Raw genomic sequence first — 20,111 nt, forward strand, 5'->3', positions numbered from 1 at the left:
GTTGAAGGCCACCAAGGGCATCCCAGGGATGGAGCAGCTCTGCTGGGAGGAAAGGCTGAGGGAGTTGGGATTGTTCACCTGGAGAAGAGAAGCTTTGGGGTGACCTCACTGTGGCCTTGCAGTGCCTGAAGGGAGCCTGCAGGAGAGATGGAGAGAGACTCTTGACAAGGGCTTGGAGTGACAGGACGAGGGGCAATGGCTTCACACTGACTGAGAGTAGGTTTGGATATTAGGAAGAAATTCTTCCCTGTGAGGGTGCTGAGGCCCTGGCACAGGGTGCCCAGAGAAGCTGTGGCTGCCCCTGGATCCCTGGCAGTGTCCAAGGCCAGGCTGGATGTGGCTCTGAGCAGCCTGGGACAGTGGAAGGTGTCCCTGCCCATGGCAGGGGGTTGGAACTGGATGGCCTTTAAGGTCTGTTCTAAGTCCTACTATGATTCTATGATTATTTAATCTATATTATGACCTGTTGTTTACTATGATATTATTTTATATTCGTCATATCTTGCCCCATATGTGCTCTGTACAAAGAATGTTTCACAGCCCTGTCAACCCCAAAGAAAAGATGGACAAAAAGGCTAAGTTCCACTGGGGAGCATTTTCCTCATGTCCATCATAAATGTTGTGGATATTCAATTTGTACTTTGGTAATATGTTCCCAAGTGGCCATATATCACAGTTTGCAGGATGATTCATCCCTCAATAGGCTCTGATATTTAGATTGTCACCTGTGGGGTTGTGTGATTGTTTTTCTAAGTTTTTAATCTCATATTTGACAGAATGAAAGTATTTGGTAAATAGAGTTTAGCTCAAGATCATCCCTTTATTGCATTACATATGTTTTTTATACTCTGTATTTACCTTTTCTTATTCACAAAGTTTTTGGGGTTTGGCAATCTTTACAAACTTAGCTTGCTTTTTTCTATGTGTGTACAACCATACCACACCATGTCTATTAATCACAGATTTATATTATGAACATATTTAATATCTAAATTAATCATTCTATTTTTATCCCTCATGTGTTTAAATATCTGATTGAGGTAATTGTTTTGTAGGTGACCAACGGATACTTTTCATGGGGAAGTGGTTTAGCTACACTGTCCAACATAAACATTAGAATCCCAACAGGTAGGATAAAAGCACACCTTCAACATGAAATTTATTATGTCAAATTGTTATTAATTCCACTTCGTGATGTTTTGAAATGCACAAAGCTACAAATTTAGAATTTTATAAGAAAAATATTGAGGTTAAAAGTGTATACAAGGTCATGATCTATATTGTTGATATAGAAATATCATGAGATAAATTATGTGCCTTTTACATATCTATATAGTTTGTCTAGTTCTATAATAGCACAAACTAAGTCAAGAGTAAGAATAAACATGAAAAAATGGTTGAAAAAAATTTGCTATTATTTTTAATAGAGAAATGGAAAAAAAAGAAAGAGGGAGAATTCCAGGCTCATTCAAAACAATGGTACACCTAACTCAGTATATTATTTTCAGCAACACTCATGTATTATACTTTTCCTGCCATTTATCAACATTATGGCTTCCCATTTCACGACTGTTTTCATCCAGAATATGCAGTTTTTCTGGCAAGAAATTCTCAGTTGTCTCTCAATGAATTTCTCTTTGGCAAGCTGAGTTCCTGTAATTCCTTGCAACCTTGATGTCTTTGGCTAGAGATTCCACAGGTTTACAAAACATTGGTTTGTTTTGGAAAACTTACACACCAAGTGTGAAAAGTAGCAACTATTATTTTATATTATTAATAACAACAACAGCAGCAATAATTTTATTTATAATTTTTTTTTTGTTTTAATGCTGTAAAATTTGTAACACTGTATGCTGGCATTTCATGTTATTAAATAGTCTTATGCTTTATCTCCTATCTAGGGCTTTGTTTTAAAACAGGGTGTTACTTTAGGTTGATGCCACGTGGTAATTTAGTTAATAAAAGGGATGGAGGGGGTGGGGGCTGAAGGAAAGGTACAGCAAAGCAGAGAAGAGTAATGGGTCTGCTTTCAGTTCATTTTCATTCATTTATTTCATGGAACTCAAGACTGAATAATCACTCCCCACCATATATCATTTGACTCCAAATAACTTCCATAGAGTAACACAGTCCTGTAAAATGAATGTTAATATAGGTAAGAGCAATAGTCTCATTCGTTTGGAGATTCGTGTGTTATTGCAATCCATTCATGTTTCTGTAGATAAATTAATGAAGTATTGCGCATTTATGCTAAAAAAATTAATGAAGCTGTTCAAGTGCTCTAGTGCTGGATCTAGTTTGGCCTTGTGAACTAGAGTATGACTGGGTTGTTTTTTTTTTCTTTTTAAAATGTGTTTTGTTGTTTTTACCATCATCATAGGTCAGATGACAATGATTGTGGGCCAAGTTGGCTGTGGCAAGTCATCACTTCTCCTTGCTATATTGGGAGAGATGCAGACCCTGGAGGGAAAAGTTCACTGGAGCAAGTATGTTTGTAGAGCTATTAATTGCTGTATTCCTTTAAGGAGGAGGTTGAGATTTGCTGTGAGAAATGTAAACTTCATGCCTCAGAAATGCATGTTGAGTGATTACCATCACCCAGATCCTCTCTGGAATGCATCACCTGCAAATTCAGCGACGATTTTTCACTGTTTGCTCAGGGTTCAGAGCAGGAAGGGAAAGAGGCTAGTCTGGTGATTAATATCTAATATATTGGCCTAGCAAGTGACCTGGATAGCAAGCATAGACTATTCCTTTTATGAAATAGGCTTCAGTACTCACTATGACTGAAGCCAGCATTGTGCTGCTCCTGTACCCACCAGTGAAAATGTGCAAGGCTGGAGCTTCTCCACACCAGTGGGATGGGTGGGGTGCCAGCATAAAGGAAAGGATGTATTTCACACTTAGAGCTGTTGCTGCTGGCATTAAAAAATGGAACTACGTGTGAGCAATGCTTTTCTCCTTCGCTGGTCTCTGCACAAGCCTCACCTATGGAACAGTGTCACTCTTCACCTTCATACACTCAAAAAGCAGCCTGAGCACTCCAAACACCTTAAGATAAAGTCTGGGAAAAAAGGTGTTTCTGAAATGAGAATTACCCATGAGATCAGGCCTTGGATTCAGAACCAGTGAATGAGAACTTCTCAGAGAAACTAGAGTGGAGGAAAACTCTTCAAGCCTAGGCAGTGCAGAGACAATGGAAGTGATGTGCTGTAACCCCAAGACTTGTTCTTTGGTTTTAAAAATTAGTTCTGTTTCCTTGATACTACCAAGCCAAACTCCTCTCAGTTAGTTTTTTGCTGAGAAAGAGGGAAATTTATCACAGAGAGCAATATTTTTTTGCCTCATCCCTTGACTGGTAACCTCCTTTGTTATATTTTTCTTACAGCAATGTTGTGAACTGAGTGTTTTTTGCTTTTCCTGTGACAGTATCCATGGTATTTTTGCTCTCTAGCTATATTTCACTTTCTGCTATTCTAAACATATGATCTCACTGGAGTAGCAGGTACAGTTGAAGCCAAGGCTAGACTAAATTTAGTTTAATTATATATAAATTTAAGCTTTGAAGGAAGAAGAAGATGTGACTTACCACAGTTAATTTCTTTGATACTTGTAATGAAAGTTTTTACACCACAACCAGGTATTGTTTTTCTTAGTAGTCAAAAACAAACAAACAAACAAACCAACAAAAAACCAGGAGCAAGTAGAGTGTACTTTGAAATGATTTTCACAATTGATTTTAAAGGTGTATTTGAGAAAGACTCAGATTTTTCCTAGGGAAAGATATGGAACCTTGGAAAGATTAGAAAAATGAGAGATCTTAGAAACATAGTAGTGGCAGCTTATGAAATATTTTGTAATCATGAATTGGGAAAAAAAAAATTAATGTTGCTCAAGAGATAAGATCATATGTCAGTTAATTAGCAGTCTGTACATCACCACATCAGCAGGTAACTCAGGTTTTAGCAAACACCTCAGCCTTTTTTTTCATTGCACACTATAGTTGTGATGTAGCTGATGCAAACATGGCTATGTTTTGCTGGTAATTTCAGACTGCCTGGCAGACAGATGAATACAGAAGGATACTTCAGGTATTTAACTAAGTGGATCCTGGATTTTGCAAAACCATAATAAATGTCCTATTTATGCTTTCAAGTCCCTTTCCATGTGATTCTCCATGCATGACTAATGCAGCTACTGATCCAGGGATGAAATGCAAGCAAGGTGAATTCCGCCCCCAGATTGAGGTGTAACAGCACAGTAATTGTAAGGATGGATAAGATTGCAGCCCCAGTTGCATGGGGACAATCCTGCAGGGCATCACTGGGATTCAAACACCCTGTTGCTGTGGAGGCTGACTGCAGTGAGAGCTGTGTGTCCTGCTGCCAGGATTGTCACTGCTTTGGCATCTTAGGGGAATAAAGCACGGCAGTGTATCTTTCTGTAAAAGATCTTGGCCACGGCAAATCTTATGGGCTGGGGCTCAGTTTTTCCCACTTAGATGAGACATGCCCCAGAAATGTGACACCCTTGGACGTGAAGCTGGCTTTTTGTTTTCCTGGTGAGCAATCAGCTTGAGAGGCTTCTTAGACACTGATGCTTGGGGCTGTCTGGGTGCAGTGATTCAGCCAAGTCTGTTTCAGTGCTGAGTTATTCATTAATCAGTTATTTATTATTAACAAATCATGGGGATTATGCAGAGACATATATTCCCCTCATGCACATCAAGCCAAGCAGTCAGAACCATCTCCTCAGACTGCCAGGCCAAGAGGGGCTAAGTGGAAACCCTTCACTTGCTACATGTTTTTTTGTACAATGAAATCATTTCTGTGCAAGCAGGTTGTTGTACACAAAGTGAAAAGCTCAGGGAACACGAGAATTATTAAACAGATTCTCACAACTGGCCTGTCCTGTCCTCAAGTGTCAAGAAGGATGTGACAATAATTAAGAAAAGTCAGTGTGCCCCTCAGAAGGTTTGCCAATTACAATGGTCACCGAAAGGTTACAACCACAGGAGCTCACAGAGGCCTCTGAAAGGCATAATGGGCACTGGAGGCATAAATGATCATCCAGATCAATGTCAGTGGCCAAAATCAGCATAACTACCAGTGCTGCTATGGCAGGGAGAGGACTAAATTCCTCTAAAGTCCTGGATGGGATTTGTGCAGGTGCTAGGTGCTCATTTTGCCTCAAATTTCTTGCCTACATTAGCAGAGGAAATGGTTCATTCTGGGGTTACAGTGGTAACCCAGAGATTTTGTACACCTTTATTCTCCTCCCCTTTTACTTTGCAGAATAGGGTCTGGTTAGAGATCCATTACTCTATTTTAAGACATTCACAGTTACCATTACAGTGTCTAAACCTGAACAAGGTTTCTCTTTAACTTTTCCCTAAAACCTTGATTAAAATTAATTTTCCTTTTCATCTTACATATCCAAAATCCTATAAAAATGACTAATTAATCTAATCAGTGTGGTTCTTCCTACCATTTCAGACCTGAACTTACCTGACCCCATTTCAAGCAATATGTATATTTTATAGTACAGCTAAAAATCAGTATAAATAGCCCCATCTCAATAAATAAATGAACTAGAGGGAAAAAATGCTAATCCCCTCAGGCAAATAAAATACTCTTTTAGAAATCTCAGGAGCTTTAATTTCAGCCCACTCCCATGCCCTGCAATCACATCACTCTCTCAGATTCAGCAGGGTAATAAAGAATAAAATCAAATACTTAATCCCCCTGTTTATGATGGCTCCAGCTCACTAAAGGTCTTATATGTGTTTATTCATGGGATTATTGGTGAATGTGGGTTCTCACAGAAAGCTCCTTCATAATTTGGGAGAATAAAATTGTATTTGTCAAGCTAAGCTGGGAATGAAATTTCTAACCAAGTAAAAAGGATCCTAAAATTAGTCCTCACCCATTCAGATACTCTATTTGGTTCTAATGGCAAGCATATTAAATCTGGTATGGAATTACCAGGAGTCTTGCAAGGCTTGTGCCCAGTTTTTTTTTAAACTGTAGCTCCAAGGGTGCTCCCAAACTTATACCTGAAAGCGTTTTCTCCTTCTCTACCAGTGCTTTCCTGATAAAAGTTTGGGGGTCTTGAATAGAGCAAATTTAGGGTTTCTTCTTTTTGTTTGCCTTCACCTAATTCCCAGCCCCTTTTCAACCTCTCCTTAGATTCCATCTTTTGCTTTCCTGTAACTTTTTTTCCATTGTGGAGAAGACTGTAAGCTTCTGCTGAATGAGAGAGCAGTTTTAGAGAGGAGCTGTCTGTTTTGAGCCTCCATGTATGGCTCTCTGACAGTTCTGAGATAACCAGCAGCACTTGCTCACCTCTGATTCAGTACCTTCTGTGGCATTTGGTGCACCAAGAAAACACATATGGTGCATTTCAGGAGGCCTGAATGATCAAAGTCCTCACAGAGCTGATGTGCAGCACAAAAAAACCCATGTCTCAATTCTGGCATTTTGGGAAGGTGCTTCATACATGAGTGTGGCACTGCAAGGACTCTGCTATTAGAGGTTTTTATGTCTTTTCTAGACTTGGATGTCCTGCTAATGAATGCAGGTGCATTTATTGGTATCCCAGCAGTCAAGCAGTCATTTCTATCTCAACTTTAAATTATTTCATCTGGAGTATTCATAGGCCTGAGGGGATTTGTTTGTTGGTGGCTTTTTTTTTAAAGTCAGGAAAACAATGTTTTAGCATGAGTTTCCTCCCCCCTCCCAATGCCTGTTCCTATTTATCTGGTATAATCTTTTCTAGGTTTTGCACTTTGCGGTGATGCATCACCATGCCTGGAATGAGCATCATCGCTGGTCCAAAATTGCTTTCTCTGCCATTCCAGGCCCTTGACACTGTTAATAAGTCAATTAACAAACAGAAGGAGCTGCAAAATCATTCATGTCACTACTGCCATTGAATGCTCTTCAGAGTGTATTTCTTAAGGGTATGATCCTTAAGAAGTGGAGGATGACAAGGAAAACCTACATGTGGTAGTGCTGTGCACAGCTTTTTGCAGCCTTAGTGCTACAAAGAGATTCAAAATCTGTTCTGATCCTACAGTGTAGCTGCAGAGCTTATCTTTACTACAGGGGAAATTTGACATCAGTTACCAGCTTCTGCAGGCCATTGGCAGAACTGTGTGGAGAAGCCAACTCGTTGCTTGCCAGGCAATATTACTATTTTAATTTTTAAAAGGTTTTATGATACAATTTAAATTTTTAATACATTTTCTAACAACGTAACTTGCCTGTTCAGCCACAGCCACTCTGCCTTATACATAAGAAACTGACACATTTAGAAAAATGTTATGCTTTTGCTTAGACTTAGTTTGTTTTCCCTTCAAGAACAAAAAACCCCAAACTTACGTTGAGTTCCTAAAATATGTACTTAACTTTGAATTCACTGTATGTACAACTAGCACAAAATGTTATTCTTTATATTTCCTGTTTACTAAATGTCATTTACCATAACTTACAGTGTAAATGAAACTGAACCTTCTTTTGAAGCATCCAGAAGGTATTATTTCTTTTCTAGTGTATCATAAAACGCTCATCAATTTCCTCAGAATTTCCCCGAATCCTCATCTTTGTGCTCTTAAGCCACTTCTGTATTTCCTTACCATGCTGATAATTGTTTCCTGTGGGATTAATTGATTGATTGTGCATATCCTGTGGATCCCAAACTTCTCCAGCCAGTGTTCCACTACCTCTCTCTTGCCTGAAAGATGTTCAGCTCTCATTTGACCCCAGTGGGAGTTTAGTGTGCTCACTGTTGTGCAAGCCAGGATCTCTGGATATGAGGCATCATTAGGAGTCTCCTCCCACATAATTTTAGTTTTCTGCCCAGCATGGGGTTCCCCGAGGATGTGATGGAGCAGGACACAGAGGGAGCCAGCCCAGTTCCACCCAAAGCCAAGCAGGGACTCCACCCCTGGCTCCAGGTTTAAAAGAAGGACAAGCTCAACTAAAAGCACATCATAAATGACAGAGAGGTAGTGGCACACAGAGCTGGGGTTGGGAGCCACAACCATGATTTGCTGCCCCATAATCCTGAGGACATATTTCATCTGAGTGCATTTGAACATCTAAAACTCCTGGGGGTTTTAGGATACTGCTGAGAGCTTCTAACCAGCTGTTTCTCCTGCCCTAGCACCCTCTCTCTTGATAGTAAATCCTACATGCTTACAAATGAAGCTAAACAAATGTTGTACTGGAAGCAATACTGCCAGAGACTGAGAAGGAATCTAACTGTGGCCTTCCAGGACCTGCAGGGAGCCTACAGGAAAGATGGAGAGAGACTCTTTACAAGGGGCTGGAGTGATAGGACAAGGGGCAATGGCTTCACACTGACTGAGAGGCGGTTTATGTTGGATATTAGAAAAAAATTCTTTATTTTAGGTGTGGTGAGGCCCTGGCACAGGTTGCTCAGAGAAGTTGTGGATGTCCCATCCCTGGAAGCTTTCAAGGATGTGGCTCTGACTAACCTGGGATAGTGGAAAGTGTCCCTGCCCATGGCAGGGGGTTGGAACAGGATGATCTTTAAGGTCCCTTTCAACCCAAACCATTCCATAATTCTGTGATAAGTGTTCAGATCCATGAGCTGGTACCAGTTCACACCTCCTTCTTCACACCATCTTGTGCATCTCAGAAAAATGTCTGAAATTGCATGACCTTTTTTGCTGCTGTATCTTGGCAAAACAACCAGAAGTAAAGAACATTCATACCCCTATTGACACATGTCATTAGGCATATAGACACATCTGTTTATGTCTCATAAAACCCCAGGGGCCTGCAGTGATTCCTTCCCAATCTGTATTAAGCTGCTCTCTCTTCCTCCTTGAGGATATTTAAAATTATAGACTGAAAGGGAAAGAAGTATTCACTAAGAAGAAAGTATCTTACAAGTGTGGCCACATAAAATAATCTAAAACTTCAGAAAGCAGCAATTCAAGTGTACTGATGCCATTTGAACGGTGCCTTTTCACTCCCTGTTCTAAAGTTAGAGAAAATTATGCCAAATAACTATTCCTGTGAGAATCCAATATTTCTTGTTATTATTTATAATTTGCATTTGGATTTAAATTGCAGTTACTAGATTGAAGTAGGTAACAGCCATTTATAGTAGAATAGAATACAACCTAGGATATAGATTTTGCCATCACAGGAGAGAGTGGGTGCTGCTCTAACAAAAACATCTAATTTAAAATTCTTCCCTTTACTTTGGTAACAGTTGTTTTGCTCGTGTGTTTCCCTGTATTTTTCTGAATGCACATTTATGAAATTAACTTCAAAAAACCCCTGATTCTCAGACATTTCATAGTGTGGGGTGAATTCCATTCATTCATGGATTTAATTTCAATTGCTTCTCACTAAAGCTCTGTGTCTGTCTGCAGTAGGAACAGGTACTCTGTGGCTTACGCTGCTCAGAAGCCATGGCTGCTCAATGCCACCGTGGAGGAGAACATCATCTTTGGCAGCCCCTTTAACAAGCAGAGGTAAATATCCACCTCCTTGCAAAAACACCTGGCAGCTCCTTTCAGGGAGGGTTTTTCGGCATCTTCTGGAGGAAGTTTGCAGATTCTGGAAAATGTCAATCAGTGCTCTTTAGCCCTGGGGTGGATTTAGCTGACCTGACTTTGTTCACCTCCAAGGAAGGTTTCTGGTTCAAGTTAGCCTTTCAAGGCTGCTCCTCTAACCAGAGCATGTGTTAAGATGTTTGTGAGAAATCCCCCAGTGCCAGTGGCTCTCCATGGAATACAGCTGAAGTCATAAGTGCCATTTCCAAGGCAAGATGGATCCCATCTTTGGAGACTACTGATGTATTTTTCTTTTGTTTAATGGACCCTGAGGTTGCCAGAGGCCTCTGGAAATAGGGATTCTAGGCATGTTTCCACTGAGTTTATGTGCTAATCCTGCTGTGATCAAGCTACTGGAGCAGCCACTTCCCAAAAACAGTGCATGTATGAAGATGGGGTGCCTTGAGGGAATGGCTCAAATTCTTCCTTTAGAAATAGAGGAGAAGGGAGTGTGGAAGTTGAGGTGCACACCTTCTGTTGTGCCTATCCAACACTTCTTGCATCCTTCTAAAAGGCCAAGTAACAAATGTGAGAAAAGCAACTGGACTTAAGGAAAACAAATTGCTGATGTTTTCAAAGGCAACACTCTCTCTGTTTTCAGTTATTAAAAATATATCCCATTCCTCTCAGTCTGTGCTGTATTAAGATCTTTGACTCCATTCTGACTTGATAAAACTCAACCATGACCAAATACCTTGAAACCCAGAAAGGCACCAAAATTTCAGGGACCAGATTCTTCCACCACTTCATCATTGATTCAAAAGGGCAAGGCTGAGTTTTATCACCCAAATAGTCTGATCCCAGCTGCTCATCAGCAGATCACCTGCCATAGACCCAGAAATCTCTCAAGCAAATTTCAGAATTTTGCAAGTGGTTCACTGGTTCTGGCAAGATCAGAAGCACTGTAAGGATCCTTTGTCCAGTAATATCACTCCCAAGAAAATGAAGAGGCACCTAAAGTGGGAAGAATAAAAATTCAGTGGAAAATAGCTTCAAACACTCCAGAGTCCAAGCAAATAACTCTTTGGGAGGAACATAGTAATTCACATGATGAAATCTTAAAAAAACAGTATTGCCAATATGGACCTCCAATAAATACATCACTTTTTTAAAATGCTCCAAGATTAGTTCTGAATAATCATTTTGCCCTACTTATTTTTGCAATTATCCAACCATCCCAGAGCCATAAAAAGTTTGTGGTGAAATCTTGCTGGAGGTTTTTGTGTTAGCAGGGTAAATAATTGCAATGACCAATTGTTTTTCCAGGTACAAGGCTGTTACAGATGCCTGTTCCTTGCAGCCTGACATTGACTTACTGCCATTTGGTGACCAGACAGAAATTGGAGAAAGGGTAAATAACCTGAATGCTTTAATCTCTGCTTGGCCTTTGTATTAAGAAGACACTCCCTGATGTCAGTCAGACAGTTCTAGTCTGTATTGGGCTGCCAGACTGGGAAATAATTGTAATTCACCAAGGGTTATCACAAAAAAAAGTGGAAAAATTTTCTCCATTTTCACCTGTTTCTCAAATGAGACTTCTTGACCAAAGTATCCTGTATTTTCCTTGCAGAATTTCCTTGATGCTAGTATTGGTTACATTTTTCAGTCTAAAAAGCCTACTGTTGTCAGAGCAGCTCTTCACAATTTACACTTACTCATGAATAATAATTTTTCTTCTGATGTTATATGAGGATTATCCTTGTTTATCACTAGAACTAGCATTTTAATGGGCTTTTATTGGAACTCTGTAATTGTAGAAAAATCACATTTCCGAAGGCATGTCATAATGTTTATTCAGAGATGCCTACTTCTGATCCATTTTACTCATTAGGGGATTAATTTAAGTGGAGGCCAACGACAGAGAATCTGTGTAGCTCGAGCACTCTACCAGAACACCAACATTGTCTTCTTGGTAAGATTTTTCTTTTTTACATGGAGCGTGGAAAGCTAGTACTAAAACTGTAATTCCATATATTTAGTTGAGGTTTAGAAGAGCTGTAGGGACTTGTATTCAACTCCAAATCCAAATTACAGAGATAGGAAATAAACATCCATCAGCAACAGAACACACTGGGAGATTGATGAAGGTGGGATTTCCTGCACAGATTAACACTGGAAGAGTGGAAGAGATCATCTCAACTTCTCCTTGCTCTCAGTGGTGACCAACTTGGCACCACTTGTCAGGAATTTCAGAAGGCTACTGCTCATGAAGGGGCTGTTGGAGCCTCTTCAAAATTAGGTAGAAACTTCTTGAAGAAAATGTGTTTGCATATTCATATCCTTATCTGAATGTTGCCTTATTTCTAGCCACACTCACTAAAAGTGAAGATAAAGCACCTCTGTAGTTTAGTGTGGAGGAAATTAGAAGAGTTGCTAACTGTGCTTTAATTTTCCTGTGCCAGTTTCACATCAAAACTGGGCCCAAGCTTGGCTTTAGATCCTGACATTTTCAAATTTGGATGGGAAATTTCAGTTCTGGTGTTCCTGCACTCTGTCAGTGTGGCACCAGCACTGTGCACAGCCAGACACAAGAACTGAAACTGAGCCCATTGCTGTGCACTGAAGAGCAGTGGATTCCTGCTCACTGTTTTGTAGTGCAGCCCTCTTACTGGGTCTTAGTCACTAGACAGAGATGAAACATTAATAAAGGCAGAGGCTTTCTATTTTAAAAATACTGTTTTAGAAATAAACCTCACTTTTGTATCCTGTTCTAATACTTTTTAAATTTGATTTGATTGCAGGATGACCCATTCTCTGCACTGGACATTCACTTAAGTGATCACTTAATGCAGGAAGGGATTTTGAAGTTTCTGCAAGAGGACAAGAGGACTCTTGTTCTGGTGACACATAAATTACAGTATCTGCCACATGCTGACTGGGTAAGAGAGGAGGTACAGGGGGAAAATCTGCTAAGGATGAACATACACTTGAAGTTAACACCACAACATTTAATGGGATTATTATCTTTCTCTGCAAAGAAGTTCCTCCTTAATTCCATATGCCATGTGGCTAACTGCCACTTTAACACAGATTTTAGAGTGGAAGAACTATTTAATTTTATGTTATTTTAGTAGATTTTTTTAAATTGGAAAGCCTGGAGAATTCTGATTTAATTGCAAATATGTCTACTTGGTATATCTTTTCCATGCTTTTTACAAATGCAGGAAAACATGACTTCTAGGAGTTTCAGTTTAGGTGCTGTGCCAGCAAACTTAAGAAGTTATGAATAAAATATGGAATAAAATTTGCATAATGATATTGTCACTCATGGTGAGATATGTCTTGTAGGATCCAGGTCAGTGATTATGGTGTCTGTGGTGTTGAGTGCTGGGTGCTTTCTCCCCTAGATCATAGCAATGAAGGATGGAATGGTGCTTAGAGAAGGGACCCTAAAGGATATCCAAAACAAAGATGTTGAGCTATATGAGCACTGGAAAACTCTGATGAATCGCCAAGATCAAGAATTGGAAAAGGTAAATAGGAGCATTTGGGCAAGGATGACTTTTCTGTAAAGAAATATATGTCATATAATTAAAAAAAAACCCAAACCATGTCTGAAGCAAGTCCTATACTTGACTTTAGGGCAAACCAACATGACCTATAAAGAGTTTTAGGGGCTGGAATAGACTGTCCAGGAAGTGTATGGTATATCCATCATGGGTGGTTTGTATGGACATAGCCAAAAAACCCTTTGAAATGTGGTGCACAACTGACCCTTTGGTGGGGAAAGGGTTGGACCAAGAAACTTCCTGTGGTATCTCTTAGCCTTTTATTCTGTTATTGCCATGAACCTTTAGGATTCTCTAAAGACTATTTTTGAAGTTTTTATCATCCCAGGAGAGAGGGAATGAAGGAATGGCAGAAAGAGAGAGGGATGAATGTGGACAAAGCTGATTTTTCTGAAATTTAAATGGAAAAATATTGTGTTTTTCCATTCTGTGAATTAGATTATCCTCACAAAGTTTCTTTGAGGTGATTGTAGTAGCAGGTGCTACTACAATTGGTGAACAGCTAAGATCTCAAATTAATAAATAATCTCTCAAAATAATAAAATCCATTATTTATTAATTAATAATAATAACAACCTAACTCTTTCAGGATATGGAAGCTGACCAGACGACTCTTGAGAGAAAAACACTTAGGAGGGCCATGTACCCCAGAGAATCCAAGGCACAACTGGAAGATGAAGATGAAGGTTTGTTTTACCATTTCACTCTAGTTACTACCATGTTTCATTGCCTTTCTCCTTTTATAACTGGCAGTTCTTAGCAGCCAAATGTGAAGATGTTGATGACATCATGGTAATAATAGTGGAAAGTCTGACATTTTGACCTCTTTACAATAGGGTTTGTTCAAGGGCTTCTCCATATATTTCCCTAAACATTGTGCAGGGATAAGGGTGTACCAAAACAAGTTAATTTCTTTGCTAACTCACACTGCCTGGAGGTATTGAGGGGTGAGACAGAAGTAAAACAACAGAAAGAATTAAGAAAACAAATTGTGGTTGCTGTCAAGAGCATGTCAACCTTTCCTTTCTTCAAGTGCAGCTTGCAGGGCTGTGAGATAAATATTCTTATGATCTGGAAAAAAAATCATGTCTATACACCTCTGAAATATGTATTTTCCATAGCAGAAGTCTTCTACCAGTTGTGTTTCAGTAGAATGTGATCAATTATCATTTTAGTACTCTTGACTGAAGGGAAAATGGAACTTTTTCATGCCAACAGATGTTGAAGCATCTGGATGGAAAGGTTTGGAGGGTTTTGAAAAATCTTCTAAATTGCTCTGCTGACTGTGTAATAAAAGCTGCTGAACAGGTTGGGAAAGGTCTGGTCTCTGCTATAAATAGTCAGTGGTGAAAACTTGGCTTACAAAAATTTTTATTAACAAAACTGCAACAAGTCAAAGACTGGCAAACTATAGAATTGCTTAAAGAGCAGAGGGAAAGTCTTATGCAAATATGTCTGAAGTGTTTGCTGTTCTTAAATGACAAATTGAATTCTGACTTTAAAATTGAAATTCAAAGCAGAAGGAAAAAAAAACCCAACAAATCTGGTAAAACAATTTTTAATTCTTAGTATTGAATCCAAGCTAACTTGATCAAATGTCTGAGTCACAGAGGAGGAAGAGGAAGAAGATGAAGATGATAACATGTCAACTGTCTTGAGGCTCAGGACAAAGATGCCATGGAAAACCTGTTGGAGATATCTAACCTCTGGAGGATTTTTCTTGCTCTTTCTGATGATTTTCTCCAAGCTGCTGAAACACTCAGTTATCGTGGCTATAGATTATTGGCTTGCTACATGGACATCCATGGACAATAGAAATGAGACCAGGAATGCTGATGAGGATAAGAACAAAGAGAAGGTGAGCCAGCTCTTGGAGCTTGACAGGGAAAAAAAAAGAAAGTGTGTTCTAAAGTAATTATTTGCTAGATTGAAACAACAGGTAGACAATTGTACAGGATGGACGAATTCTTAATGTTAAAAGAAGGCAATTCAAATTTTATCAGTCTTTTTGAACATGCAAAAGTGAAACAGAAGCATGTTTGGGGGTAGAAAAATAATTGACCTTTCAAAGGAAGGAACCTTACACTAAACTGTTCCATCTGGATTTTATAACTGGTCTTCTAAGTCAACGACCCCACTTTCCTAAGTACTGGCTGTTGAGTAGTGTCCTGCCAGACAATAAAATAATAGAAGCCGTCAATTGTCCTGCTTAAGTACAATCTGCTTGCAGCTGTAAATCTGACTCATATACAATATCTCACTGGAATCCACTTACTAAACTTTCAGAAGGCTGAAATGTATTATAAACCTGGCAGATCAGTTTAGGATTTGCTCTGGGAATTTTATGATGCTTGAACTTGCTAAAGTGGAACTTTCCAACATCTCTCAAATGCCTTAATTCTTGAGAGGCTCTGCTTGGGTTCTCTAAGTTTCTTGGCTAACAATCCTTTGCATTTGTCCATACAGTCAATCTTCACAGTCCTAAGAATTACCATTTCAAGGTCTTGAGGGGTAGAGTGAGGGATCTTAGAACTGCCAGAATTTCTAATTATGTGAATTTAACGAATTGCAGTTCCAGCATAGTTATTTTCTTTCCCAAAGATGATATACAGTTCTGTAGTATAAGAGATGTGATATACTAGCTGATGGGTACCAGGTACCTTGGGAACTTCCAGCAGGAAAGAGAAATGGGTGTTTATTTCTAGGTTTGATGTATTTGTCATTCTATTAGACTTACCATGTAGCTGTCTTCAGCATCCTCTCTGGAGCTGGGATTGTCCTTTGCCTCATCACATCCCTGACTGTGGAGTGGATGGGCCTCACAGCAGCCAAGAACCTACACCACAACCTCCTCAACAAGATCATCCTTGGACCAATCAGGTGCAGCAAAAACTATGTCTCTGAAAAGCCACATGGTCAAAACCTGTCCTCTTTGTAACTGCAAGGGTACTTCTATGAAAAGCTCTTGTGTTTGACCCATTCCTTTCAAGGCCTCAAAAAGTGAAAATAATTAGTGAGGTAATCATGGGGGGGAAACATTCAATGAGAGAACGTGTGAAATTTTTTACCCCCGTTTTTAATCTGGCTGAAATGTGCCAGAAAGCTGGAACCCCCTCGAGGCAGGGGGGTCAAGGACAGCTCTGAGGGCACCCAGCTCCTGCTCTGAGCAGCGGCCATGGTGTCAAACCATGTGGACACCAGGGCTTCTCCTGTGCACAGTGCCCAGGGTCTCACAGGCAGCAGGATGGCCAAAAGGATGCCTGAGTAACGAATAAAACTATCACAGTGCTTCCATGAAACATCTGGGGTTGGTGGCCATTGGAAGGAGGCTGAGCAGTAGGCACGGACAGGCTGTGATCTTTGAAAAGGGTCTCAAATCCTGATGGAGCAAGAAAGATCAGGATGAAAGACAGCAGGTTTTTGGAAGAGGAGATGATTTTTTTTCAGGCCAAAAAAAGCATTTAGACAGTCAGGGTGTAGATAAGATCATCTGACGGCTTAGAAAACGGCTGTACACAACTCTGTGTTCTGTCTGACTGAGTTTTTAATCCAAAACTGCAATTCCTTTACGGGTAACTTTTTAATTTTTCCAACAGGTTCTTCGACATGACTCCACTGGGGCTAATTCTAAATCGCTTCTCTGCTGATACAAATATCATTGATCAGGTAGATGTATCAATATATTGTTTCATTATCTCGGCTTTGCAGATTTTCACTTAGTTACTGAATAAAATGATGTATTAAAATATTCAGTAGAGAAAGGCATAGGAAAACCAGGCTCTGGGAATGATTTAGGGGACACTGAAAGTAAAAAGTACATGCATCTGTAGTAATGAGGACAGGTTAAAATAAACATAGTGGGACATGGTGGCTCTTAATTTCTTCATATGCAGACTGATTTCTTCTGTTGGAAGATCTGGATTAAGAAAACATCAGATTCTGGGCTCGAAACAGGAAACAGAGTAGAATATAACAACTTTGAATAAGTGGGAGTAGATGTGACAAATAAATTTTCCACCCTGGCCGCAGCACATGTGGATTTAGAGCATTCAGGGAGAGGGAGGGCTGCTTTCATTGTGGCTGTGCATTAAAATTTTTGGATGAACAATAATCCCGATTGTAAGGGTGATGGGAACATAGAAGGAAAATGATGAGGCTCTGAGACAGAGCACTCTATTCCTTTAAACGTGTGGGACATCAAGAACAATTTTCTCTTCCTTGCCTGTTGCATAAATGAGGTGGAAATGGCTCCTATTTCCCCATGATATTTGAAACTCTGGCCTTTAAAAAACAAACCCCTCATTTTTTAACCTCTGTACATTTGTCTACGAGACCCACAGAAACATACAGGCTCCTGATATTAGAAGAATATTGATAAGTGCACAGTGCCATCATCCTGTTTTTCCTGCAGCCCTCTCTAGGAAAAGGCTTTCAGTGATACTACCAGGGATTTTTGCCTCATGGATGCTTTTCATTTCCCTCCAGCACATCCCTCCCACGCTGGAGTCTCTGACCCGCTCCACCTTGCTCTGCCTGTCAGCCATTGGGATGATCTCCTACGCCACTCCATGGTTCCTCGTGGCCCTCGTGCCTCTGGGCATAGCATTCTATTTCATCCAGAAGTACTTCAGGGTTGCTTCCAAGTATGTATTCGAGGGCTGTCCTGAAAGTTTCCTCCACAAAGTATCGTAGGTAATGAGTGTGAAGGGATGTGAGGTTGTAGGAGCCAGCGTGAGGGGGAAATAGCCATGGCATCCTGCTTTGATCCTGAGCCATGAGTTTGAGACCTGCACTGGGGGATATTCCCAACTGGCCTGGCTACAAATGGACTATTTGGGGAAGTAACACCAATTGCATCAATTTTTTTGGCTCTAGAGTCAGATGAGCATGACCTTTGTTAATTCTTGATGAGCTTGCATCTGGTCAAAGCTCTTCCTTGACCTTCTGAGGGTTAGTAGAGAATGGAAAATAACTCCCTGGATTAACATCAATCATGGCTTTTCCTTCACATTGGGGAAAAACGCTCCACAGAAAGTCATTTCCACTGTAGAGAGTTTCATATTCAGGGTGGTTTGGCTGGGTGTAAAGAGTACAATTTTTCAGCAACAGGAGAGTCATGCTTCTAGTGCTAAATTCATTCTAGAATTTAGTAAAGCATCTTCAGCAAGCCATTTGAAGTTTTTTCTTCAATTCAATCCATTACTCTTTTGTTATCAGCCAGAATCTTCCAAGAAGATTTATTTATAAGCAAACTCTGTAATCAAAATTCACAAACCAGAAATGTTTAAATCTGAAATAATTTGCTTAACTTCTCTGAAATTTTTCAGAAACCTTGTTCTTGCCCAACCAAGCCTCCAAACTGAAGCTGTACGTGGCAGTACAGCAGGTCCCAAGGTGGCTGAGGAATCAGGAGACCTGGTTTTCACTCTTAAATTATTCTGTTAAATTGAACTCTTTCAAATCACTCATGAGGCATTCTGGGTTGACTTGTGTTTTTTCGATGCACAATAGAAGTTACAACATCCAACTTATTTCCCTAAAAATTAGTCTTGGGAAATGTAGGATGAAGGGATAGCTTCAGCCAGTGTTTATAACTTACTTGCATGCAGTCCTCTGCAGGCATATAAGCCTCACTAATTTTTAGAAATGCAAATATTTACAGTATTTCATGCAGTGCTTTGACTCTTTGTTGTATTTTCCATTACATCTTTCAAAACCTTCTGAGTATTTTCCATCATAAATTTGAAAGATATTTATCATCAAAACATCAGCAGCCAATTCAGTTCTGTGCACTGCAACATTCAGCATCATTGAGCAGTTGTTTCTCCTGGCCTGTATAATACAGTTTGCAAACTTAGTAGGACTTTGATAATGAATTTTAACCTCTAATGATCTGGACTCTCTTCTGTTTGTAAAAATGGCTGCTATGCCAATGGCAGACTGTTACAGAAAGATGTATTTTTTTTTCTTTTGGTTTGGAAAGCATTCCTGTTTCAAAAGACTGAAACTGTTTTTGGACTTAAATATTGTTGCTCCATGCAGGTCTTGGAAGGGCCATTGCTGAGTAATCAAGGAAATTTATCTTTCATATTATTTCTCTGTCAGTGCTGTCTCTGCTACAACCAATGTTGACAGCAATCATCTGTTATATTTCACTTCCAGCATGTTGTGGTACTTCCAGATATGGAAAATGAGGCAAGGTTTACATGGAAAGACACCTTTTTTTTGTTAGGCCTGCTGTTACAGTTGCCACAAAATATATAAACTTCCTGATACACAGACCCTATTGTATGCCTGACCTCAGGGTCACAAATAACATGCTGTGAAGTTTAAAGTCAGTAGTTCTGAATTTGAGTTAATTTTATTAATAAATCAGAAAGTGGGAGAATCAAAGATAATTAGGATCAGTCTAAAATGGACAGCAGATTTTTATCCAGGAAAGACATGATCACTGGAGGGCAAATAGAAGCCTAAAACGACCAAAAATAGATGGATTAGACAGCAGGGAGGTGATTCAAAGGCTCCTGTGGCAAAAAAAGGGATGTGATATTCCCACGACAGTGCCTTTCTGTACTACAGAAATACTATTTTGTGTGTTCCTGAAAAGAATATGTGCAATACATAAAATATCTGCTCTTGCCTGCTGTGCAGCAAAATTCCTACAGACAAAATGTTTACATTGTAATGGGTGTCTGTTGTTTTTTGCACTCCCAGGGACCTCCAGGAACTTGATGACAGCACCCAGCTCCCTTTGCTCTGCCACTTCTCTGAGACAGCTGAAGGCCTTACCACCATCAGAGCATTCGGGTAAAATTTGTAAAACAAATTATTAGAGGGAGGCTTGGGGGTTGGGCTGGCCCAGGCAGCTTCCTTTGGAGCACGTCTGAGGGCAAACTGTTGAATTTGATGAGCTTTATTAAGCTCTCTCTCAAAAAAAAGAGATTTTGTTTCCCTGTTTCTTTGCCTTGCCTCTAAAACAGTTTGCATATTTTCAGTTAACACACGTATTG

At 39.8% G+C, this 20,111-nt stretch overlaps 1 protein-coding gene across 10 annotated transcripts in view; it reads left to right on the forward strand.

The window, feature by feature from the left end:
* Window positions 1-20,111, forward strand: part of ABCC9 (ATP binding cassette subfamily C member 9) — a 70,670-nt gene that overhangs the window by 34,083 nt on the left and 16,476 nt on the right. For 6 of the 10 annotated variants that reach the window (XM_085049037.1, XM_085049033.1, XM_085049035.1 and 3 more), the window contains 15 exons: window positions 1,056-1,128; window positions 2,381-2,486; window positions 4,053-4,091; window positions 7,495-7,533; window positions 9,410-9,511; window positions 10,859-10,943; window positions 11,424-11,504; window positions 12,334-12,471; window positions 12,940-13,065; window positions 13,691-13,787; window positions 14,712-14,959; window positions 15,833-15,981; window positions 16,698-16,767; window positions 17,587-17,744; window positions 19,816-19,908. In XM_085049037.1, coding sequence (XP_084905163.1) covers window positions 1,056-1,128; window positions 2,381-2,486; window positions 4,053-4,091; window positions 7,495-7,533; window positions 9,410-9,511; window positions 10,859-10,943; window positions 11,424-11,504; window positions 12,334-12,471; window positions 12,940-13,065; window positions 13,691-13,787; window positions 14,712-14,959; window positions 15,833-15,981; window positions 16,698-16,767; window positions 17,587-17,744; window positions 19,816-19,908 — 1,604 coding nt within the window. The remainder of the gene's footprint in view (window positions 1-1,055; window positions 1,129-2,380; window positions 2,487-4,052; window positions 4,092-7,494; window positions 7,534-9,409; window positions 9,512-10,858; window positions 10,944-11,423; window positions 11,505-12,333; window positions 12,472-12,939; window positions 13,066-13,690; window positions 13,788-14,711; window positions 14,960-15,832; window positions 15,982-16,697; window positions 16,768-17,586; window positions 17,745-19,815; window positions 19,909-20,111) is intronic. The other 4 variants (XM_085049039.1, XM_085049038.1, XM_085049041.1 and 1 more) reach the window with 2 other exon arrangements.

The sequence above is a fragment of the Lichenostomus cassidix genome, chromosome 1Aa, assembly GCF_008360975.1.
Source record: "Lichenostomus cassidix isolate B80296 chromosome 1Aa, HeHo_3.0, whole genome shotgun sequence".
NCBI lineage: Eukaryota > Metazoa > Chordata > Aves > Passeriformes > Meliphagidae > Lichenostomus > Lichenostomus cassidix.